Raw genomic sequence first — 25,438 nt, 5'->3', positions numbered from 1 at the left:
TTTCAGAACTTAACTGTATTTACTCAACCCAGCAGCTTTCAGTAAGACATCACAGAGGGTTCAAATCCCCTACACAACCCCGGCTCTGCACAGTGCAGGCAGATATTGCAATTCCTCTCTTCCTCTTGGGCAGCCTGCCTGCCCCAGGCCATGTAGAGACTGATACGTTTCCAGTGTCCATGGCTCACTGAAGGTCTCATCTGAGAGTCCTGGGAGCAACACAAGAGCTTGAACCTCATCATCTAATTTTCTTAATTAATTGCACATATGTAGGACATCAGTGCTCATGCCACAATAACATAAATCCATATTGTGAATGAAGGTCTGGTGACGTGACATTTAAAATGGAAATACAACGCTGTTACTGATTTTTCAGGGTATTGTTTGGATCATAAATCTAGCTTCATTCTAATATTCCTTCTGTACACTACTTTGAGTGAAATAGCCTCACGTTAGCAATTAATTTTGCATATAGCACCTTTTCTGTGTTTCCTAAATTAGACTAAAAATCAGGATTACAATGAGAAAAATCTACTAGACAATGTATGTATCTGACAACCAGTTGCATGTTAATGGACTCATTTTCCACTCAGAACTGGGTGACAAAGAAACCAAACCAAATGAGAAAAACCCCAATAGCAAATAAGATCTGGAATCAAAAGCCTTTCACATTTTCCTTTTAAATCTGTCAGAAAAACGGTTACGGACATGGCTGGGAGCACTGTAGTGCTCTTATTTATCTTACGAGTTTATGTACTTTCCTAGAAGAATAATAGAAACCTCAATAGTAGGCAACATTAATATTAGAAAGAAGCTATACATTTTGGTGAAATTCCAACAGTACTCTGTAAGCTACTGAATTTTGTGGTACATTCCAGAAGCGATTACAGACTTTCAAACTCGCATCACTGCAATGACTGCTGTATGTGTAAGATGATTAAAAATTGATGCCTACCTACTGCCCAAAAGTCTCAGAAGACAGGCTTTTTCTCGCTTCCACATTGGAACAAAAACTTTTGTTTAAAAAAAAAAAAGTCATAGTATAGCACAAAATGGTTAAGTGAGCCTACAAACAAAATCAACTTCTTAAACCTAAGCAAAACCTTTATCAATATCCCAAGACAGATTCATCCCAAAGTAGCTCCTCTTCTCTTTTGCCATCTGACTGTGGCTTCTTTTTATCCTTTTTGTGCTTTTTGCTCTCTTTCTCAATGGGGTTTTCTTTAAGTTTTTTGTCTTTATAAGGTCTCGATTTCTTCTCATTTACCAAGTCTATGTCAAATTTAATTCTCTTTTGTTTCTGATTTTCTCTTCCAAAATCTGCACCTTCAATATTTTCCTTTCTTTTCTGCTTTGTGGCTTCTTTCTCATACTTCAGCTCTTCACTGATGTATTTTTCCTCCTCAAAATATTTTACCTGAAATTTCTGTTCTTTTCTGTAGGAGCTGGTAGAAGTTTCAGCAAGCATAAGTTTGTAACAGTCTTTAGATTCTGCAGCCAATAGGCTGAAGCTCTTATCTCTGATGGTGGCCACCTCAGATGCTTGCTCTTCTTTACAGTATCCCTTGTTATAGCGACAATTAGGTGTCTTTTCTAGTGCATGCTCACAAGCTGACGGCCAGCTTGGCGATCTACTTTCCCCAATATTTGTAGGTGACTGGGTTTCTGAGAAAAGGCTGGAATGCTGGCCTTGTTCACACTTAAAGTTTGAAGGTATAACCTCACCAAGGTCACTTCCTCCATCAATGTTTTTATCTTGAAACTCTTCCTCTTCTGCTTTTCCTAAATACCTGCTTGGCTCTAGACCTCTAGCTTTCTGAACTTGAATGTAATCCATTAATTCATCTTGAAAGGAGTCGTATGTTTTCTTTGATTTCTCCATGAGATTGACAAGCACTGTTTCTCTGCATAAATTGGATAGAAAGTCTTAGTTATTAATACTGAGCAATTTGCTTAGCATCTCAAGTTAGAAAAAAAAAAAAAGCTGTATTTCTAGAGTTAGAAAAAAAACGTGTTTCGATGTGTCGTTCTGTGTAACTACATGGACCCTGTAAACCATATCTGTAAAGTGGAAGTTACAGGGAACAGATTCTACTCTTTGTGAAAACTGAAAATCTGGAATAACTTCATGAAGACCAAATCAGTTTCTTGTGATTTAGGGTGCTGCAAGAGTAAGATGCTTTTAAAATGACTGCATACATTTTTAAAACTACTTTTTAAAAAAGAAAATTTAAGATTCTCTCTTATTAACTGGTCGCCAATTAGGTGCAGATAAGAAGCAATTACATTATATACTCACTGTCAAGTAATAAAGTTACTCATTTCTTTATGAGATTCGTTCTATTGAAGAGTTGCAGTACAGTAATTTCAGGCAAACTGTATGACTCCACAGCAGAAGCAACCCAGAACAGAAACAGCCAACCCGGATTGCTAAAAACCCCAAACAAGATAAATGTGCTCCCAAGGCAAAACTACCTATCAGTTTATATTCTACTCTCCCTTTCCTCAGGCTGGAAGATAAAGTGTTTAGATGACAACGATATCCCGTGGGAAGTGCAGCTACAAAGACCCATCCCTTAAATGTATCTTGTTCTGCCTTAATTCACCAGCTTTATACATTCATTTTGTTAAACTATAGATAGGCCTGTAGCAGCTCCCTACGCTTCTGGTTTTGGGGACTCTAATTCTGTTGACTAAACAAACATTTAAAATCATATCAGTTCTACATCAGTCTCTTGTGGTTATTTTATTATTACGCCTTCACTTAAAATATGTCTTATCAAAATGCTTAACAGGTAAGCAACTTTGATATTTAGCCTACTTGCACAGCAATCTCTAAAAAGTACATCTTAAATCACCACAATAACCATTCTGCAATTAACACAGTCTACAAGCCCTCTTCTGGGTAAAAGGGAAAGTACAAGAGCTATCATCTTTCCCATAAATTATCTTATACCAAATGTAAGATGCATGTTGATGAATCCTGAAAGCAACACAATTGATGGAGACTTGGCACTTTCCGGGATTAAGGTCTTCTTTGCCCTGTCAACGGGAATTCTTTAAGTTCAGACCATTTCCTTCTAGACTGAGCACTGAAGATGCTGTACCAAAACAGGTGCTGCTACCCCCAGACAGCAAAATAAGTGGGAAAATTGTACAGGTTTCAGGACCTTTCCCCTGTGGGTTGTCACTGAAGATGCAACTGTGGGAACTCTAAGACTGAATTTCAGTCACAAGTATGATGTTTAAATGGACAGTGCCCCTTTAAACCAGTAAACCAACCAACCAAAAAAAAAACCCAAATCAAAACAAAAAACCCAGAACTAGTCAAAGTCACTTAACAGCAGACAACAGGGCTAATGAAAAAGTTTGAAAGTACGAACTACAGAGGAATAGCAACAAAAGACTTCTTGACTTACTTAATCCGGTGCTTATTTCCTTGCACGTGGGACTGGTACGTTTCTATAGATGTAAGTATGACGTTACATACGGGGCACATGTAATAACCAACCCCAACTGCTGAAAAGAAGGAACCGATAGGTTAGAGAGACTACAAATGAAAGGCAAAACTCAAAGCACATCATGATCTCATCCCATGCAAAAGTCCTAACATAATGTTCCCATAAACAACATTTATAGAGAGATATAAAGTCTCTGCTGCAATTTTACACTGGAATAGTATTTATGAAGGGAGCTGGTGAGGTGTACAGTTGCAGTGTAACCATGGTTTAAACATTAACAAAGAGTATTTCTGATGACTGAAGTGATCCAAGATAATTCCAGTAAACTGTTGTCAACTGCTGATGAGAATGAACTGTACTGAAAAATTAAATACTATTGTAAATACCTGACCCAAAGCAAGCACCAAGAGATGCCAATCCAGTCAGTCCAGATTTAATTAAAATAAGATCAGTTTAAGCATTACCTACTCAAATGTTCAGGCAGCATTGGTTCAACCCTACGAAGATGCTGAGGGAATTGTCGATACAGTACATTATGAATACGGTACACGGAGCCTCAAGCAAAGATAAGGTAAGGTCAGACGAGGAAAACCCTTGTGTTTTCTAGGTTGTCATTTTCTCCTCTCCTACAACCTGTGTCATCCATATACCTAACTATTCTGAAACCAGTGAGTAACCTCCTTCCCCATGCAAACCCAAGAGCTTCATCCATTAGCAAAACGCAGCATTAATTCCAATGGGCTACTGCTTTGCATCAAAATACATTACTTTGTTTGAATTACAGCATGACTTAATGAGAGCTGTTTTATACTAACAATGATTTTTGACTATCAGGTAGGATTTTGAATTCCTTACTAAAGAAAGGATTGATAGTTCTATTACTCAGGACCAGATTATGCCCCCCCCCAAATTAATGGAAGTTGCACAGCAACAGGGCCTTGGCTTTGGACACGGTACTTGAGCTGGAGACAGTCCTGATGGGAGAACAATGACTGTTTAGGAAACAAATTTCCTTATGTGGGAAGACTGAAATAATTATGACAACCAGTTTAATGAATAAAAGATTAAGGGAAGACATGACACCAGTTTTCAATTATTTAAAGAATGCAACAAGAAGGAAACAAATGATTCAGTTCTTGTGTCTGCTTCTTGTACTGCGCACAGTGAAGAAATTCATTGTCCTCAGAGAGAGCTGAGTTCAATGTCAGTGGAAGGTTTTACGATTGGGAAGGTAAAGATCAAGAAGTCCTGGGAGAAGTTCCTTATGGGTTGTGGAGTTTCCAGCACAGATGGTTTTTAAGAACAAGGTGGATGAACGTCTTAAGAGTGACACAGATACAACTGATCCTGGCCGTGGATTTAGGGAACTGGGCTATTTTCTATGATCCTTTGAATTTGACTGCAGAACTCGGTGGGGACTAGATTTGGGTCTCCAAGTCAGTAAGAAATATTTCCCAACTTCCAGCTGTCAGACACAGAACTTTAGCAGTTCATAGACGAAACAGAAAGGAAAAAATGAACTTGAGCTACACTCAGAGACTGTAACACTTGCTCATGTTCTGCTTACCATTTGTGCTGGATTCTGCAGGGACGGCTTTGTCTCCCAGCTCCTCCAATAACTTTTTCCGTGCTTCATTTCTTCTGTGTTTCTTACCAACATAATGCTGCTGGGCCACAAGTGGATTATTGAAGGGAGCACAGCAGAGCTTGCAGTACTTGTCTGGATCATTTAACTTCAACCTTGCGTTGGAGGATGACGAAGACTCTTCAGCATTTGAAGGCGGCAAGGGCTTCTCAGCTGATGGCTTCTGTAAAGCTGGAGACATGGAAGCAGAGGATAAATCTGCTGACAGCACAGCAAAGGAAAGGCTAAAACAATTCCATGGAGCAAAACAGGTGATTGCAGAACTACAGAGCTGGAAAAGAGAACTGGGTCTGAATTACTTTCAAGAGACTACAAAATATCTTAATCCTTGCAAGGATATGAAAGTACAGACTGACAAGGAACACAACCCTGGAATATTCATAAACCCCACCATTAGATACCTAAATATCAGCTGTCTTTGAAGGCTGGTCACTCTAAGGTCCTTATACAGTCCAAGAAGAGAGATGTACCCTCCAGAGGGTGATTCAGAGGACACACAATATGCTCCATCTTTAAATACAGTTCAGCAACTTGTACAGGACTAATATCAGTTAAGTGTTGCTCATGGACTAATTGTTTTTTAATTTATCAGAGGAACATCTTGTTGGGACTGCAGTGAATTCTTGGAACAACAATAAACACCTTTCATTAATAAAAAAACCAGAAATATTTGCCTTTAGTTTCAGTCAATGAAAGACAGGGAATTTGAAAGCAAGGTTCCATGGCTTCAGAGTTGCACAGGGTAGTATCTTTGTTTATTCACCCAGGGAGTTACCACAAGACAGTTCCACAACTTTGGCAGAATAGAAAGGCATAGAGACATGGCTAGTGTAGGAAGATAATTCTTCGTATCAGTTTGCATTTGTTTCAGAGACTGACAGGAAATCACATGCAAAGCAAACTATTTAGTTCTTACCAGAAACGGGCTGCATGCTCTGTGCTGGCATGTGGGCTTGGTCTCCTGATAATTGTTTCAGCTTTTTAGCATGGATCTTTCCCAAGTAATGAGACAAAGCAACAACTGGGGAAGTAAAAATCACATTGCAGAGATTGCAGTATTTGTTTTTGTCCAGCACTGCACTCCCATCCACCTGAAACCAGGCAAGGGCAAGCTCAGTTACAAGCATTCACTGAAGTATACAAGGAAACATTTTATTTAGCGATGAAGAGGAATAGTCACCTGAAAATTGATACAATCCCTTTTCTTCTGTTTACCATGCTCCTGCCTCTCATCTTTCTCACCATGCATTTGGATGTAAAGACGAACTTTCTGAGCATGCTTTTTGCCCTGGGAAGAGACTAGAATTATTCCTGTTTCAGTAACAAGGATTCAAGCAGTGATATATCCAGTGACTGGGACTTCATTCATCAAAACCTGCTTTCAACACTTGCCAAATTGTATTTGTATAAAGCAGAGCCACAAGCGGACAAATGCCAGCTCATGTAACAATACTATATTTTAATGAATAATCCTTTACCACTAAGCCTTGAGGGCTTGACATCAAGGCTGTCCCGTATCGTGGCACAGAAGAATAACAGGCAGCAGGACCTAACTTACCTCCCTAAATAAAAAGTCTGGTCTCCCCATACAGTCAGTAGAGAGAAACAGGCTTCCCTGGAAGCTGAGTTAAAGTATCTCCAGCTTGGAGTCAGTTTATGGAGATTTCTACATCTTTCTACTGAGGATACAATAGCCCAGGTACCTAAAATTGGCTGTTAACTTATATTTCTCTCAGCTGCAATTATTTTTTAATTCTTAGATGCTCTCTGAACTCATAACCTTCAAACTCTTGCACTTGTAATGTACTTACCCACATGCCACACTATACAGTGGTAACCTACAAAACAAAACAAGTAATTTGTCTTCTCCGACCTGATGCTTTTCAGGTGTCTTTTAAGGATTCTGAGGAGCAGTGCAGGGTATTATAACAGTATTATCAAAGAGAAAGAGGACCTATCATACCTGGCTAGACAATACAAGCACAACTGAAAAGAGTCAGTTATTTCCACCAATTCATTTTGTAATGGTGAAGTCAGGTAACTTCACAATTTCATCTATTATCTTCAACTGGATTTTGATCCGAGAAACAGAAAATCAAACGGAGGGTCTGAACTCTGTGAAGTTCTGACAGTATGTCCTGGTTTTGGCTGGGATGGAGTTGATTTTTCTTCCTATTAACTGGTATAGTGCTGTGTTTTGGATGTAGTGTGAGAATAATGTTGATGACACGCTGATGTTTTGGTTGTTGCTAGGTATTGTTTACGCTAGTCAAGGACTTTTCATCTTCCCATGCCCTGCCAGATGTGCAGGGGGCTGGGAGGGAGTGTGGCCAGGGCGGCTGGCCCAGCTGGCCAATAGGTTATTCCATACCATATGACGTCATGCTCAGCATATAAGGCTGGGTGAAGAAGAAGGAGGGGGGGCGTTCGGAGTGATGGCGTGTGTCTTCCCAAGTAACCGTTACGCGTGATGGAGCCCTGCTTTCCTGGAGATGGCTGAACATCTGCCTGCCGATGGGAAGTGGTGAATGAATTCCTTGTTTTACTTTGCTTGCGTGCGCGGCTTTTGCTTTCCCTATTAAACTGTCTTTATCTCAACCCACGAGTTTTCTCACTCTTACCCTTCCGATTCTCTCCCCGTCCCGCTGGGGGTGGGGGGAGTGAGTGAGCGGTTGCGTGGTATTTGGCTGCTGCCAGGTTAAACCACGACACAGTACAACTGCTGCTTAATTTAAACCAAAGCACAACACCTTGCAAGACCTGAGTCTTCATAATGTGAATAGCAAGAAAGACTCCTGACAGCAACTGACATTTTAAGCTTTAACTTTTGCAAGAAGAAAGAAAAAGACAGAAATGTCTGTGCCTGCAAACCTGCATACCCTCAAGATCAAGTTTCAAAATAAAGCACGCTTTCCCGCGTCTACAGCAATATCCCAAGGCACACAGTTATTCCAAGAAATACCTTCAACATGATTCATACAACCTGCCTCAAGCAGACACTGGTGCACAGAGCAGGACGCGTGTATCGCTGGGTGAAGCATCAGAAGGCATGACCTCGATCCTCTATAGCTAGCACCGCTCCGTGCCATACATACGTCCTGGCTCAAGTGGTGCAGATCTGCTTCAATCCCATACACAGCATGGCCTGAACCTGCTCAGTTCCTCCTAAAATCATGCTGCAATACGCAGGTGATTGCCCTTCACTATGCTGAACACACAACTTTCACATTCAAGTCTGGTTAATGTCTAACTCTGGCATAAGCCTTGAGAAACACACTATAAAAAGTCTTTTATAACACTATGTAGAAACCCCAAACAAACAAACCAAAGCCCCAGTGCTTGCTAGAAGAAATTCACCTTTCCAGCCTACCTTATAGTGTGATACCCTTTGAGACTCAAACTGCAGCACTGCCCCGCAGACCTTACAAAAAGTGTCGGTGAAAAGGTCTTTCCTTGTTGCCTCATCTAAAACGTCATCTAAACGAAAAGAGCAAAAACCAAAAATCAGCCAGTAGGACAAGATATATTTGCATGTCTTTGCTTAAACAAAACATCAACCACTTTAATATTCACATGCAGCACCAGATGAAGGAACCAGTGTTCATCCACTGAATCACACCTCACTGTGGCTTCAAAGCAATGCTGTAAAGCCACCTAAACCTTCCTACGTACCGAAGTATTGCTCTCATGGACTTATAAAGTATTACTGTAAGAGTATCTATGGACTTTAAAAACAAAGACAGAGACGCTTCATTGGGTTTTCAGTCCACTTCAAATAAGGCACAATGTCAGAAATACTTGACTAACAGCCTAAAAAGAAGGATTTTAACTGGACTAGATCACACAGTTAGTTAAATACAGGAATACTCCTTAAAGAAGAGATTTAAAGAAAGTCTGGGAGTAGCTCAGTACATGAGAAAGGCCAGGAGGTCTCAGATGCTTAGGAAGGTTGTACCTGTATCCCCTATGACAATTTAACTGATTTAGTTATATGGGGGAAAACTGCTCCAATGGCTTGTTTTGATTTTCTTTGCCCTGCTCCCAGTTAACTCATGGCCTGTATACACTTTAATTCATACTAAAATTGGCCCAGACTTGAAGCTATTCCTGAATAATTGTAAGTGCAGGCACATTTGATCTGGGGAGGATGCTCTAATAAGCACTTAAAAGTAGTACCAACATCATGTTAATTAAGAGAATTAAACGTACCCTTCAGAAGAGCATAGCTGTGCTAGCTAAACCCTCACAAAGATAAAGCTACATCACCACCCCAGTTCTTTCTCCTCTTAACACACTTAATTAATTACAGAAACCAATTTAACTCATATTGCTTGAAACGCTTCTCTGGTACAGGCTATGCTTTCAGGGAGCAAGTTTACCCACGCTGCTATACCACCAAAACTTATTCTGTGCTGACAAACTCTAAGACTACTTGTTTCTCTTTTAACCCCAGTGGGTCACACTAATTCCAATTAAGCTAGAATTTCACTTTTTGGCATGCCCTGCTCTTAAAAATAAGCCAAAGTTAAACAAATTTAAAGCAAAAATAAAGGAAGCCACATAACAAAGACAGTTCAATTAAACTACTGCTCTTCAAATGAAGCCGAGGTTAAAGGGAAAATATTGGAGAAAGTATCGTGATGTCCTAACTGAGCTTAAACCCTCTAAGTTTACCCAGCGGTCCATCCTGGAAGCCACATGTGGAACAGTTGGCTTTCCATGCTTTGCAGACAGCCTGGGCAAGGAAAGCATCGCTCCCCGTGGTCTCAAGGCTCGGTGTCAAAAGGTGTCTAGAAACCCATAAAGGCAATCAGCCTTTACCCTCAATTCTAAAGATTGCTCTCTTGGCCCCTTGCCAAAGCAAGTCCAAGGGAATATGAAAAAACAGAATCAACTACTGCGTATTGTGTCGTGTAACTCTAAATAACGGCGCTAAGCCGTGGGATGGTCAGTTCACAAACGATTAAGGAAGGACTAGAGTCTACCCACAAGCCAACATTAACACGTGCAACCAGGTGAAAATCTATCAGCAGCTCTACGGGCACTGACAAAACCTGAGGAATGGCAGATGCAGAGATCTTTCTCAGACTGTGTGCGTGGCTGACCCCACTTCACCTTCCCAAAGCAGCACTCCTGATTTGTTTAACATACAGATCTTAATAAAGCTGGCTCTGATGAGGCTTTTGGCTGAGATTGCAACAACGACTGGGTATCAAAATGCCGCTGTCTAGCATGGTTTACCATCAGTCCCTGATATAAGAATTCATTTTCTAATAAAAGGTTTATTTTCATGAGATACGATGGCCAGGTGACTAGTCCTTTAGAGCTTTTGTTTCCTCTATTTTGAGTTATCCAGAACTGTTCAATATTCTACAGTTACTGTTTCATGTAGCTTAGCCGCTTCAAGCAGAGGAGTGAAAGATGGACACAATAAACAACTTGAGTTGATCCACACATGAAAATCCCATGACTTGGTTCTGAGCATTAGAGGAAAGCCCATCCTGCACCCGAAACACATGAATTGCCAATGTTTGTAGCAGAAAAAGCCACTTACAGAGGAAAATTACATCAGTTTGCTCAAGTGTACTGAACTGGAAAAACAGCTACCGAGAGAAAGATAACTGGAAGAATATTCTCTATTTAAAAAAACAACAAAAGGCAAATTGCAATGCAACTAGGCACAAGTCTATGAAATACTACTATCATGGGCAGTATTCACTATATTTCAATCTGCGTAACTTCTCACTGGAAAACAGATCTTTGTTTCAAAGACAGACTTCTTTATATCAGTTAAGGACAGTATTCTATGCATATTTTCCTTGACTTAGCAGTGAACTGCACAGCCTTCTTGGCAGACAAAAACTAACCAAGTGCATGCTACAAAAAACATCCTAAAACCATTGTAATGTGAAATTAAAATTGGGTTTTTAATTTACCTTCTTTTTGGCTGACCACTGCAATGAAAAGATTGGATTATAGGGACCAGAAGTCTGGTTGTCCAAGTAACTCCTATTGTGCCTGTTGGAGCCATCCTGAACCCTGTTGTGTCCTTGTCCTCAATGGCATTTTGCAGTAACTGATGAATTGCACTAATATATATTCTAAGGACAGTTTTAAATATTGCTCTTCACTGTTAAAAGAGTTGTTTTCATTCTTCAATATCATAAAAAGGCTGACAGGACTTGACTTACTCAGATTCTTCTTTGTAAATTTATCACATCTTCTTAGTTCTCTTTTCTCTTTATAGCGTTGTGTTTTCCATTGCTCATTAAGTCTTTCCATTTTTCACCTCCTAACACTGTTGTCCCTCTGTTTTGGCTCTACCTTTTCTCAAGATAAGTTATGCTACTACAGCAGCAATGAATGCAGAACTACAATAATCTCAGTAAAGTCTCCTACCTCAGTCTAACATTTGTAGCATTGCTAAGCCCAATAATTGGTTTCTCCGAAGAGAGACAGATCTACAAAAATGAAGACAGAGAATTCAGAACACTTGCCTTGATTTTGGAATCTTAAAGATTTGCTCGACTCAGTTTTTCTCCATGGTCACAAGATGACTATTAACACATACCACATGAAACAGGCACAGTTCCCAAACAATAACTTGGCTGGGGAACGCCAACCATGAGCATGGTAATGTACCCTGCTTTAATGCAGCTCTTTGATTCACCTGCTGTTAAATTAGCAATAGCATGGGAGTTCAGCTCCGGCTTTGTCAGTATGATACTGCCAAGCACAGCATAACCCTGTCTGCTTTCCTTAGACCAAACAAGGCCAGAACATCCTGATCCACTAAAAGGATACAGCAGCTGCTACCCAAGTTGATCAGAAGCACAGCTACATAGCACTCCTGTAGAAGCTGGGGAGCCACTTTTAAAAACCCTGTCTGATAATTTCAGCCTCAAACCAGACAAAAAACTGCACATATAAACATAACCTTTTCCATTTTCTGTATAGTTGGCTGATTTTTAGGCAAATATATCTGCCTTGGATAATGTATTTCTATGTGGTCTTCTGATGAACTGCATGGAGACAAATTCAGGAATCTCACTTAAATCCCAACCAGGCAGTGAGTTGTAAATGGTCTTCAGGGCAACTGCAGGCTCCTTCCCAATGGCAACCATGCACATCAACAGCCCTCTTTGCTATACGACACGTCTCTGCTCACCTCCAGGGAAGGGTCAAGAACAAGTCTGCCCTTTCTGCTTTTAACTATGCCTTAAGACCATTTGTGACACGCGAAAATGACAGAGCGTGGGGGGACCTATACTACCGCTGCCTGTGTGCAACCAGTTCTATAAATATTAAGCTGAACTTGAGGTCTTCAGCTTTCAGATTCACAAGACATCTTTCCTGGCAACTAAGAAAAGCTTTTTAAGAAAATAGCTTACCTTACAGTTTGCAACCATGTCATGAGAAACTTTCCAAAGGATCAATCAAAAGCAGCAGCATTGCAGAACTGCCATACTGACCTTGCCATTTTTATGCCTCTAAAATGTTTAAATAAAGGTACTGGTATCATGAATTCAGAGCAACTGTTCAGATCAGTTTTTTGTCATTAAGAAATGGTTCACTGCAAAGCAGACCAACTGCTGTTTGTCACAAAGGGATTGCTCCTTAATAAAAGGTTATGGATTAAAATGTTTTAGAAATGCAGGACATGAGATTAATATTTTTGAATAAAAGATATAAACGTTCATGCTGCATGATGAAGTCAACCAGTAATTTTCACTGTAGCTTTTCCCTTATTTTTAGGCTATTCCCCCCAAAAAACATTTACATTTGTCAACAGCCCATACTTTGGAGGAAAAGACAAGTCTCTGGACTATCTGGACTGGAGTCCTTAATCCAGCCCACACCTCCTATTTACTGATGACCCAATGGCAATATTTTCTCATGTGATTCTTAGTAGGTCTTACGGGTTTGTCCTTGCCACAGGTTTCTCAGCTATGTTATGAAGCCTATGGTACTTAGTACTGCCACAGACTGCTGTGGGATCTCATGTTTTGTGAGGTCCACTGACATCCTCAGAAAAGACATGCTACAGCAACATATTAACAGCAACTAAGGGCAGTTTACGTTTCTAAAAGGATGCACAAAGTGAAGTAGCCCATGTAAAGGAGTTTCTGGCAATCAAAGGATGAACATGACCCCACTGAAATGCTAAAAGCAGCTTTGCAAGTGACTTCAGCACAGCCAGTTAACCTCAGATACTCATAAGGTCGCCTCATTAAAGGAAGTGCAAAGATCCCTCAAAGATTTAACACATGGGAGTTCACGGGAAGTGTGGAGCACTGTAACAATCCCTTCTGGCTTCTGGGCTCAGAAATCCCACTGACCAGATCGGTGCTTCTCTTCAGCAATGGCCCTGTTCTCAGTGTCACCTCACAACGACGAGATTGCAGGGACCGATCCTGGGCAGCAGAGCTTCTGAAAGCACAGGTGATCCAACGTTTGTTGGTGCTTACAGATGTTAACATCAGGTAAGGCTGTCAGTAAAAGACACAGGGTCTCACATGGCAGATTAAAATGATTAGCTTTGGGGCTTCAGTAGTCTTGAGGGTGCCCCGTTTACATGCAGATATGTGACAACGCAGGGCTGAACACAAGAGCGCAGTTCTTGATCTGCAAGTGTCTAGAAGCACCAAGAAGGATTAGAGCCCATTTCTAGTGGGTGTAGTACAAGCATTAAAAACAAAACAAACAAAAAAAAAGGAGTTTCTGCTCCGATCTAAGGTGGCACTGACCACAGCAGAAGGATGCACACAAATGGCAAGGAGCCAGGACGACAATGGACAATTACAGAAACACGAGGATGCATGTATTAACCATGTGTATTTATAGATTTCTTATTTCAAGCAAACATAATTATCAGGTCACCAACACACCATCTGCCTCACTTGTACCATTTGCTTTGCCCCGTTATCCTTCCTAAACTCTTAAGAAATACTTCTTTTCAGAGGGAACTGGGCTGAGAAATGTACCTGTCAAAGCGGATTGATTAGATAGAATGGGAAATGAGCATTCCAGTACCACCCAGGCATAAAGGGAAAAATCCATCCGATAAGCCAGGTAACATCTTCCTGTTTCATCACGCTTCACTTGTATGCCCAGAAAGAAAATGTGGCAGTCTAGACTTCCATGAATGTACTACTTATAAGCTGTCCTTAAAAAAAGCAGATATTCACACACACACAAACTATTATTGCTGTTGGACTGTCAAGGGCGAAGAAAGCAGACCTGGGAGACAACTGCTACCCTTCGTGACGACCCATTAGAATTAGCATAGTCCCAAAGGGAAAACTAGAACACGTGAAGTTTTCCATTTTCTTTTCAAAAAAAGGAATAAATATTTTTGATTCTTTTGACTACTAATTCTCAGCAGTCACTATAGTATTTATTGTGACTACTTCAGCTCTTATTACAATTCAAGAGCTTAAAGTCTAGGACACAGAACAGGTGCCAAAAAGATTTTTTTTAATCAACCAAAATGCCTACAAAATGTAAAATAGCAAAACACATACACACACATGAGAAGTCAATCTGTATTCCTTTTCAGTTTTGTAGCACTATTAATTTATAGTGGTCATCCAAGATACTTGGGCATTTTAATAAAGCGCTGCTTTACAATCAGATTCAAATTCCAGATACACTGCAGAGGCTATGGAGCCCTAACAGAGAAGGAAGATGAGGTGGGAGAAGGTAAGAGAGTACAAGGCTGGAAAGATGGCTTTATGCCTCTGCACAGAGAAATGGGACAAGGTGGGTTCATTCCGGATGCTAAAGACTGGTTATATTTCCACACTATGAAAAAGTTTGAGAAACCTACCTGAAACCAGACAGCAGCATTGCTGCCTGTCTTCAAGCACTGCATGCTAAGGAATACATGCGCAACTTCTCATTCAGCAAAAATGCTGGCTGCCTTCTTGTGCTTTATTACTCAAGCTTACCAGGAATCCCAGTCTGATTCAGTACTAGAGCCTTTTCTAGGCACCCTGGTAGTTACTTTATTTAGATAGTACCTTCAAAAATATCAGAACAGCCATTCCCTTCCTGGGCTTCCAAGTGCCTGCCCTGCCAAGCGCTCCCAATGCCAGAGACAGACTGGAAAACTGCCTTCCTATACAGTCTGCAGAATTAATAAGTGATCACCGACTGCAATATCATGCAACCTTGCCCTAAACAATGCTTTGGTTCTCCCTGCCCGTTTAGTCCTTGCCCTCTTTACTGATACAGCCAAAGAGAGCCCCCTTACTGGTGCTAAATTCAGAATGATTTGGGTGTTAAATACCTCATCTCATGCATGTCTCAAGAGAAATGAATGCTAAGACTGCTTGCTATCCCACTACTAATTCCCCAGCCACCCAAATCGCTGTTTTAGTAGTGTGGATTTATAAACATAGGTAATTATTTGTATTTCTGGATGCCTGTGTTAAAATCGCATTGCAGGATTGCAACAAAAACAGTTCACTCAAGACCTAAGGATGAGGTCAAGAAAGTGAATGTCAAATACGTAGATATGTATGGAAAGGAGGTCTTAACTGTTAACATCATTCAGTTGCACCCAAAAGTGACTTAAAGCAAAACAAAACTAAAACTGTTCAGTGTGAGGCTCTGATTGGGAGACCCTGGGTCTACTCTCAGCTCTGCTGCTAACTTGTTAAACTTTGTCAACACCCCGAAACCTACATTCTCAAACGTAGGTACGTTTGTATTCAGGCATTTAAGCTTGAAAACTCTGGTTTTCGTTTCTGTGCATCTTTGATTCCTGCAACACTACCATGGGAGAAATTAGCTACCTACCACAAAGGGATGAGTTAAAACTAATTCTTATGAAGGTAACTGTGTTGAGTTCCTCGCATGGATGGGCCTATTCAATATTATCCTAAACCACAGAATTGGCACAGTCACTTGAAGTTACTGCTTTTAGTTAGGGTACGAACAATCTTGGTTTAAATTCCTTGGTTTTCTTAGAAAACAAGTGTTTCAAACCAAGTGCTTTTTAAGTGACTCCAGATGCCAACATCTCGCTACTTAAGTACGAAATAAGTAGAAAGTATCAGAGAAGGACACAATTCTTCCTTCCCACCTAAGCTGCACCTTACAAGTTACCTTTTGAAGAGCACTCAGTGAGCTACTGCCAATAAAACACACCTCCACTATAACTTCTCACTGGGGTGGCTGCTCCACACTTGCATGAGATGGAATGGTTCCTCTTTCTAATGGTGCTGTGGCCTCAGGAGACTGCAAGTCCCATCAGGTCCTGTCAAAGTTAGTAACACCAGCTCAACTTCGCAGGGATCAGAGTACACTGGAACGTTGAGCCTGGTGAGCTACAGCTGTAGACAAGTACGTATGGCCATGCCCATACGTAGCAAAGAGGGGTCAACCCAGCCTGGGAAGAGTGATGACCTTCACATTCCAGATGGCAAACATACACCTAATACAGAAGGAGTAAAAAGCTGTGCAGTCTTAATTCATAGCCAGTAGTTAAAGAAAATAATATAATTCCACAGGAAAAAAATTAGTACATTTTCAGATGTTTGCAAAGACTGGAGAAGCAAGCCACACGCAAAACGATTGTGTCTTCTACTCTTCTTTGAAGAAATACCATCAGTATATTTGCTTCATTAGTGTTCCCTCTAAGCCATTGTTCCATTTAAGTCACACTTGGAGTTCTTAATAATTTTATTTTTTTTATGATGCCACCTTCGAAGCTCAAGATTGAAATGTAACCTAATAATTTGATTCAAATCTAATGTTTTAGTGAGTTGGTTTCACTGTTACAAGTCCTCCATCATTATGACAAGCCACAAATCACTGAAGATTTATTAATTACCGAAAACCACTCAAACTTTACAAAAACTTGTGCAAGAAACGTTTCCTAAACACATCCTCTTTCACTCTCAAAAATGACTTCTCATTCTTATCTCCAATGTGACTTAAGATGTCTGTGTAAATAGAAAAATCTGTTATTTAAGCAGAAGTAGATCATAACAATAAATGTATGCTTAAAACCCAGCATACTTTTTATTGGTATAATTTTCTGACTAGCATCTTCTGAGAGCATTGAGAAGACACAGAAGCGAAATACTTCATATGAAGTGAAATTAAAAGCAGTCTGACATAATTAGCGAATAACACAGGTGAAAACAGAGAACATTAAGTATCACTTGAATAGCCAGGTGATATCCATTATACTTCCATTCTTGCTCATTCATTTAGCATTTATAAAAATACTTCTCCAGAGATGTGTTTTATGCAATTATTTTTTAAATGTAGAGAATAAATCCAGCCTAAATCAATAGAAAATGAGGAGCAATCAACAGGCAATGAGGAACACATTCATAAAACAAGATCAACTTGATTGTTTTAATGTTCGAACACTGAAATATGGGCACTGAAAAGGCAATGGGAACTGCAGGTGCTCAGCATCTCTCTTAACAAGAAAACTGAAGTAATTTAGATATGCTTTTTTCAAAAAAAAAAAAAAACAAAACTAACAGAAGTGGATTTTGGAAATCTAAAACCAAACAGGTTGCCTAATAATAATAAATCAGACTCTTAAGTGTCTGAATTGATATATAATGATTTGCTTACTGTTTCTTGATGCTCAGTTACGATCTTAGAAGCACACCCAGCATTTAAATTTTTTTTTTTTTAAATCTTCTTCAGTGGAACAGCAATTCAGTGAAGGCATTAAAACACTGATGTGAGAAGGCTCAGGGACATTTTAACATTATTGTACTTATACATTTTACTACTTGAGAGAAGTTCGAGGAGGTCTTTTCAACTTTAAACCTTTGCTATCTGGTTTTTTTACTTTTACTAGGTTAATTGTAGAGGAATCTTTGTGGCATGCCATGTAGGAAATGCAGGGGAAAAAAGTCTTCCCTCAGGGCAGTATAAACGTGGTAGGAAAAATACTAACATTAATTAAAATATCAGAGACTAGGTAATTTAAAAAAGCCTGTTCAGCCGAGGATTTTCTACCACTTGATTAAAAAGGAAATGCTCCCAGTTTTAGTCTATTATTAATTTTTCTTTCCCAATTCTTGAGGGTAGAGAAGACAGAAAGCAGAATAATGTAGTAAAGAAAAAGTCTAGGCTAGACAAATCCCTTAAGGTAAAGGTATAAAGTTTCAAGTTCAAGGTACTAAACCCACAAAATGACATAGCCAAATTCTGCCCTCAAACGTCAACAGCAAACATAGCATTTTAATGAAAAATAGACAGATATACATGAATCAAGTTCAACAACTGCAAGTCCTCAAGAGCAAATATCGACCTACGTATTTTCTTATTTTACAAACCCTTTCACATGGCTGTCTCCAAGGCACATCTGGACCAGCACAAGCAATGGGGTTAGCGCATCTTACCAGGCTACCACCTGTCAGCCTCACAGTAACTGAGTGTGCATGCTGAAGCCTGTCCCAGCTGCAAGGTAAAACAGGTTAATTTACATCACGTGCACTATATTAATTTGCTTTACTCTGCAAGCAAGGAAGGCAGGAGCCTGCACGCAGTCAGTTTTTCTCATCTCAGCTGACTGGTTGTAACGTTACATGACGCGCAAACTCTATTGCTTGTAATCAGGTAATCACATTCCTACTGCGTAACAGGATGAAAGACGAACAAAAGCTTGAATGCTTAGAGTATCAGCTGTCCGAAACCGCGGGCAAACAGCATCACTGAAATCCAGTCACTTTGGGCTGTGGTACAGCAGGCAAGCACAGTCACTGTACAGTGGGAGTCAGAAAGCAATCTTAGAAATAAACACAGATATCCACAGATATCCAACTTAGAAAGGGCAGGCAAAGATAACAGACTTTAAAACCCTTATCAAATACACTGAACTGCAGTATTACAGCACTGGATTTCCTGTATGAGGAAGGGAGGCTGAACCAGACAGATTTCAATTTCTGCAGTTAGGTAAAAGACGCTTCTCCAAGGAATCAATACTGTAGTAGCACTAAATTTTAATTTTCTCAGCACGTTTAGTCACTGAATATCCCTTTGAATGATTTTTTTTGTTTTGTTTTCAAAGCTCAGGTGATTGTTAAAAAATGAAATGCCAGACTCTGTTGTTTGGAAATGAATGCTGTGAACGCTGGCATTGCGTATTTCCATAAACTAGTTTCACCATTCAAACTATAAGGTTTTTCCCCACAGAATACTATAACAAGTTAACTTACAAGCGTTTATATGCATCTTTGAATATTACATGTTATCACAGATTTGACTAAGACACATGGCTAACCCTGTACACACGCACGAGGCCTTTGAAGCATACAACTACACTACCAAAACAGAGGTTAAACCTAGCATTGCCCAAACCTTCTCAAATGCACAAACTAAACCAAAACAGTGCTAAAAGCCTTGATTGCCAGATGGATCTGCGATCTGCCCTGACACACAACAGAAGCTTGCCCTTTTGCCCAGGGTGAGCAAGTAACAAGACACTTTGTCTGCTCTCTTAGTGCTCTGAACTCAGCCAGGACACAGAAAATATTTTAAAGCATTAAGATTGAAGTACAATATATCAATCACTACTAATAAAATTAAGGCGTCCACTTCTTGCTACACAGTTCTTTGATTCTCTTCATTTTTCTCCCTGTAGGTCAAAGTGCTCTTGTTTCCACTACTCTCTCTGCTGAACATCACACTGACCTCTGCTCCCTGCATCCCATCACACCCACGAGGGCTGGAGCAGCCTGCTACAGCTGAGGCAGACTGAGATCAGCTACTCTGCTTTTATCAGCAAAAAAGCTGCTTTTTTTTTTTTTAAAAAAAAGTCTCAAATCATTTCCACTGCAATAAATTGCTCAGGATTTCAGAAAACAAGTCTTTGATTTTTTTAAATTTCTGCGAGCATAGTTTGATCCAGCTGTACTTTACTTCTTGAAACATACTGTCAAAATGTGAATAGTGCAAGTGAAGGCTGGTTAAGTCTATGCCGGGTGGTTGGTTCCTTCTGAAGAAGGATCTAATGCATTAGACTTCTTAAACCCTGCAGGATAAGCTGCTAGTTTTCTTGCCAGGCATTAAGTTATTTCCTTAGGATAAAAGACTCTTTTCCCTTTCCACTCTGTTGTGGTTTAACTGTCCTTGGGACTTAAGAACAAATAAGAAATACACCTCCCAATCCCCACTTTATAAACTCTCTGAGGCAGGTTAAGACATGTTAGTTACCCTTCTGCCCGGCTCTCTTCTGACACATAAATGCTCCCATACGATTGTACGATAGCAGTTTGTGCAATGCTATTTCTCAGCCTACTCTCAGTGCTATTTAAGACAGGCCTGTGGAACACTGGGTAAGAGACACATGATCAGTGAATTGGTACCCGATTCTATTTTTCCCCTCCAGTAAGCGAAGAAGATGCGTAGAATAGAAAGGGAGGGAGAGAGGAAAATTAGTAATTTGTTACATGAGAGCGCTATATACTGAGTCTTAAAAAAGGATGCATGGTTGTAACTACAGATTAACTACACTCTTACAGGTACCAAGGGTTTTTATCTTCTTGCCACTGAGTCAAAAGAAACTCCTTAGGCTAAAAGAAACAAACCAAAACCCCAAGGGGGTGTGTGTGTGCAGAAATTAGCAAGAACTGTTGCCACAGAAAGTTTCCAAAGCCAGAAGTTACTGCTAATTTTGTATTTAAGGAAAGGATACCCTCCCTCCCCAACAGGCTATCAAACCAGAAATTACCCATAATATCCAGTTCCACAGCTTCTGTTTGGCACAGGTATGAACTGACAAGCATAACCAGCAATCCTTGCTGTGTCTTACTTGCGACAAAACCTGTACCAGCTGTGCACTAAAAATAAGGGTGTGAGCTCCCTCTAAACACTGAGAATTTAAGAAACACAACCTTCAGACCCTTAAAATCCCTTGAAACAAAGTTAAAGGCTTTGGTGCTAATGCACCAAAGCACATTTTGGAGTTCAAGAACATGACAATTCAGTTCAAGAAATACGTGTGAAAAATGGAATTTAAACCTAAACATAGCAAGACCGCATTCCTAACTTTCCCCAAGTATATTCCTTTGAAAAGCATACATAGTTGCGCTGCTTTTTGCCTCCAGAAAGCTGACTGCTTAAAATAGCATCCGCTTTTTAAACAGAGTGATTAATTCCACCAGAGTTATTTCTGTTCAAGAGTACTACTAAATTTAACTGACAATGGGGAAATCTGCTGTTAATGGATGTTTCACATATTTAACAAAAGCTCGTGTTTATGCATTGCTAAGTGTGTGGCTTTTTTTTTGTTTAACTTGATTTTCATTATACATCTGAATAGTCAATGCTTATAAACCACTGACAAAGCCTTTCAACGTGCAAGTATTTTATACCCATTATGAATGGCTTGGTGTTCCCGGAGGCTCAACACTTTTTTTGGGGTGCTATTTGCTAGATTTCAGCAGAGATTACCTGGGAAGGAGAGGACATGGGAAGTTCCCATCCCTTCTCAGCCACAACCTTAAGATTCAATTCCAGGGCTCTGTACCACAGGTCTGGTGTATAGGAGTAACCTGCCTGGCATCTTACTGTCCCAGAAGCATGAGATCAGCTTACGAAGCTAAAGCCAGGCCTCTTGGCACTGAAGAATTACAGGACTACCTTTTAGGAGCTGCGCATCAAATAGCTCGGACCAATTCCGGATACCCTGCCTGCTCCTTCCACATGCGAAACACTGACAGGACTCTCGTTGCGTTTTGCTCCTCATTAATTTCTGCCTCTGGCGTCAAACGCCCACTACCTTTCAGTACTGGCATCACGGGAACATACTTTATTTCACCGGGGAACGGCACTACCGTGCCTCCACCGTATTCGGACAGGCCCCCGTCACCACCTCCCCCCTCACGGCCCCGTGTGGCCGGGCCCCACTCACCTTCGCGGCGGGCGGCGGCGAGCTGAGGCCGCAGGGAAGCCTCCCCACCCCGCTCCGCCGCCGCCATGGCCCCGGCGCTACCGACAGGGAGCCGCGGCCGCCCTTAAGGACACGGCGCCGGCGGCGGGGCCGGGCCAAGCCGCTTCGGCGGGCCCTTCAGGGCCGGGACGCCTTAACGAGCCCCGGCCGCCGCCTCTCCCGTAACGAGCTCCTCCTGCGGGCCGGCTTCACCCCTCCACCCTCGGGTCCACTTTACCCGCCCCGGGGGTCCACTGAACCCCCAGCCAGCCCAGAGGGTCCCGCCGCTCCCCAGCCCGCCCTCACCGGCGGCCCTGCGTCCGGCCCCGCCTCCCCCTCGGGGGCCCACAGCCCTCCGGACTGAGCAGGGACTACTTGTAACTGCCCCGTAACTACTAATGACTGCTAGTAACGATCTCATAGCGGCCTAGTAACTACTAGTGACTGCCTAATTACTAGTAAGAGCCTAGTTACATTGTAGTAACTGCCTGTACCTACTAGTAGCAGCTCAGTGTCTGCCCAGCAACTGCCCAGTAACTGCCTAGGAGCTACCAGTAACTGCAGGGCTCTCCCCCCACCTTGGGTGGCTCCTCTCCGCCCCTGGCACCCAAAACACCCCCAAAATCCCCCAAATCGCTGCCACTCCACCAGCCGGCCCTCCCCTCGATCACCGCATCCATCCGTCCCTCTTCAGGGCCGAATTCCCCTCGGACCCCGTTACGCCCACCCCCAGGAGAACGGGCAGTTTAATTTCCCCCAAATTTTCCCCAAAAAGGGGTTTCATCAGGACGCAGGGCCCACCCTCGCCCTGCGGGTGATGACATTTAACGTTTAAAGCCACATTATAATGTCAGTCCGAGGACCACCCACCTAGGACAGTTGGGTTTTTCCTTCTTTTTTTTCCCTTTTTTCTCTCTAATTCGTGACTTGACTCACCACAGTCCAAAGCTGCTGCGATTAAATTTGATAAAATTGGGCCGTGTATAATTTTTCAGAGGGCAGTAGAGGGTGCTGTAAGTTCTCCTGTTGGGAGGACGGGGCCCCTCCAGTCCGATATCCCGGCGGATCCGAAGCGCGGGGTAACCTGCTGTGGAAGGGTCAGCCTTGCTCGGCACCCCAAAATCGGCGTGCCTCTCCGGCTGGCTTTGAAATTCAATGTGTTTCCAAGGGGTGAAGGTAGGGTCACTGCTCCAAATAGGTATTTAAAAAACAGGAATCCCTAGAAATCTTTTGGCTCTCTCCAAATTTCCCGGTGTTTTGGTTTTTTTTTCCAGATATAGACAGTTTTACCACCGTATTTTTGCACACAGCTGGGTCTGAAGCAGTGGCCCGGTGGTACCAAGGGTGTTGATGTGCAGCCAGATGGCTGTTCTCCTCCTGTCTGACCCGGCTGAGCACACACCACCGAGGCATTCACCGGGCTGGAAGGGGAGAAATGAGACTTCTGTCACGCTCTGTCTCAGCCAAAATGTTTTCTTTTTGTGATCTGAAGGGGTAAGGGGTGCATTGTACTGAGTACACCATGGATGTCTGACTGTGCAGAGACCTGCTCTGTTGTAACTCTGTCCTAGAACGACTTTGATCTGTTGGTTTTAGTTGGCTACTTTGAAAAGATATAATTGTATTCTTTGTTATAGTTATATTCTTTGTTATTCTATTCTATTCTATTGTATTCTATATTCTTTGTTATCTGGGAATCAGAAACAGTATTTAGTGTGATTAATGACTGGAATTAATCAGTCATTTAATACTGAAATGCGTTTGCACGAGAATTCAGTTTCTGGCTACATCAGCGTGAACAAAAATTTAAAACCAGTCTTGTGCAAGGGTGAAAGCAGAAACTTGTCTCCAGTTAACTCGGCTAGCTATGAATATAAAATCACTTCAACAGAAACAATATCACTCGCACATCCCCACTAGCTTCTAGTTTGAAAGCCACCCTCCAAATCGGGTTTTTTTGAGAAAAAAAAATCAGCACCTAATTTTGAGATGCTAAAGTGTTGCTGGCAAATATATGTATCTAAAAGGCACTTACACCCAGGGGAATTAAACATGGGTAACAGGTGAGACCAGAGCATCCTGACATCACGTATCACACAAGTATTGCAATTAAAATTGTAATTGCTTGTAGGGGCTAATTGCCTGTAGTGACTTTTCTATGCTGTACAGCGTAAATGCTGGAAGGTTTGTGCTGACGGCTCTGCAACGGCTCTGGCCCTCCTCAGGATGGGTGGAGGAGTCTGGTTGTTTGGGGAAGATTGCTCATAATCACATGAACACCCGGATCACCCTGAATTTATAGAGTTGTGGATTGATATCGTTTCTGCTTGGCACACTTGGGCAAACTATAACACAGGATATTTGTGCTGAAGCATGATACCATACTTCATTTACAGGCAAGGAAAATTGCCAGAAGCTTTTAGCAGAAGATGCTGAGCAGTTTTGTGACCGTCTTGAAGAGCTGACGATACTTCCCACAGGCCTTGGTAAAGTAAAGCATTTCTTTTACAGTCTAGGAATGCATGGGAATTACCCTCGTTATTTCTCTGCACCTTGCTTTCCCTGTTAAAACAGACAGGTTTTTCTCTGCAGCATGGAAGTGTGGGAAGAGGTTTGCAAATGTTGATATCTGTGTGGTGCTTAGCGATCCAGGACAAAATAGTATCACGTTTCCTAGAGGTGGAAGGGTGAGATTAGCAGGAACCAGCTCCGTGAAGTGCTATTAAATGATAAAAAAAAAGCTGAACGACAATCTGGCCTAGGTTCATTTTCCACAGCGAGGTTCACTCTTGTAGATGGAGGCCTTCCCTCGCGTCACCCCAAACTTGTACTGGCTGCTGGGGGCAGAGAGCAAGGCAAGGTCCTGGCTTCTCCCGGGTTTGGTCTCACTGGTGCACTCTCCTTTTCCACTCAGGTGGCTCAAATTCCCCCATCTCTTCCGCCGCTGAGCATTGGAGGTGGGGAGAGCCCTCAAATGCAGCATCGTTTCAAAGAGGTATAGTGCATCCAAAATTGTGTGAATATCTAAGATGTCCTGCTTTGCTTCCGCAGCCCATGCGGAACCGCTGCTGTCCTTCCAGCTCCTTCCATGCTGCTGCATGCATCCGCCACCACCGGTGTTTGGGAAGTGACGCCCTTTTTCCAGGCTCCAGTGGCAATGGAGGATGCCGAGAATTTCAGGGTGTGCGTTTCGCTGTTATTCCTGCCTCTTAAACACGCCGTCCATCTCCTAGAGGGTAAAAATAAAGCAGCATTGTTTAATTTCTGGAAAAAGCCAGATGACAGTGGAAGGGGTCAGAAATATGCATACCAGCCCTCCCTGTCCCACTGTCTCAGCTGTTGCTTCCTGAGAGACAGAAGCATGTGGTTGCTAAAAATACCCTGCAAAGAGAATACTTTCTCTCTCCAATGGGCGAGTACAAA

General features: G+C 41.7%; 1 protein-coding gene across 4 annotated transcripts; it reads right to left on the bottom strand.

The window, feature by feature from the left end:
- Positions 1-22,337, bottom strand: KRCC1 (lysine rich coiled-coil 1). Of its 4 annotated transcripts, none has more exons than XM_075148440.1 (7): positions 21,998-22,337; positions 8,477-8,583; positions 6,287-6,394; positions 6,023-6,197; positions 5,029-5,277; positions 3,420-3,519; positions 1-1,904 (listed from the first exon to the last, which is right to left on the bottom strand). In XM_075148440.1, the coding sequence occupies exons 1-7, from the start codon at positions 22,062-22,064 to the stop codon at positions 1,109-1,111; spliced, it is 1,602 nt and encodes a 533-aa protein (XP_075004541.1). In that variant the 5' UTR covers positions 22,065-22,337; the 3' UTR covers positions 1-1,108. The 4 variants fall into 4 exon arrangements, with proteins under 4 accessions (XP_075004541.1, XP_075004542.1, XP_075004545.1 ...); XM_075148441.1 differs by having other exon boundaries at positions 3,420-3,516; XM_075148444.1 differs by lacking the exon at positions 8,477-8,583 and having other exon boundaries at positions 3,420-3,516.
- Positions 22,338-25,438: the final 3,101 nt, after the last annotated feature.

The sequence above is a fragment of the Calonectris borealis genome, chromosome 4 (assembly GCF_964195595.1).
Source record: "Calonectris borealis chromosome 4, bCalBor7.hap1.2, whole genome shotgun sequence".
NCBI classification, from domain to species: domain Eukaryota; kingdom Metazoa; phylum Chordata; class Aves; order Procellariiformes; family Procellariidae; genus Calonectris; species Calonectris borealis.
Note: the sequence above shows the minus strand (reverse complement) of the source record. Positions and strands in the feature narration are given on the sequence as shown.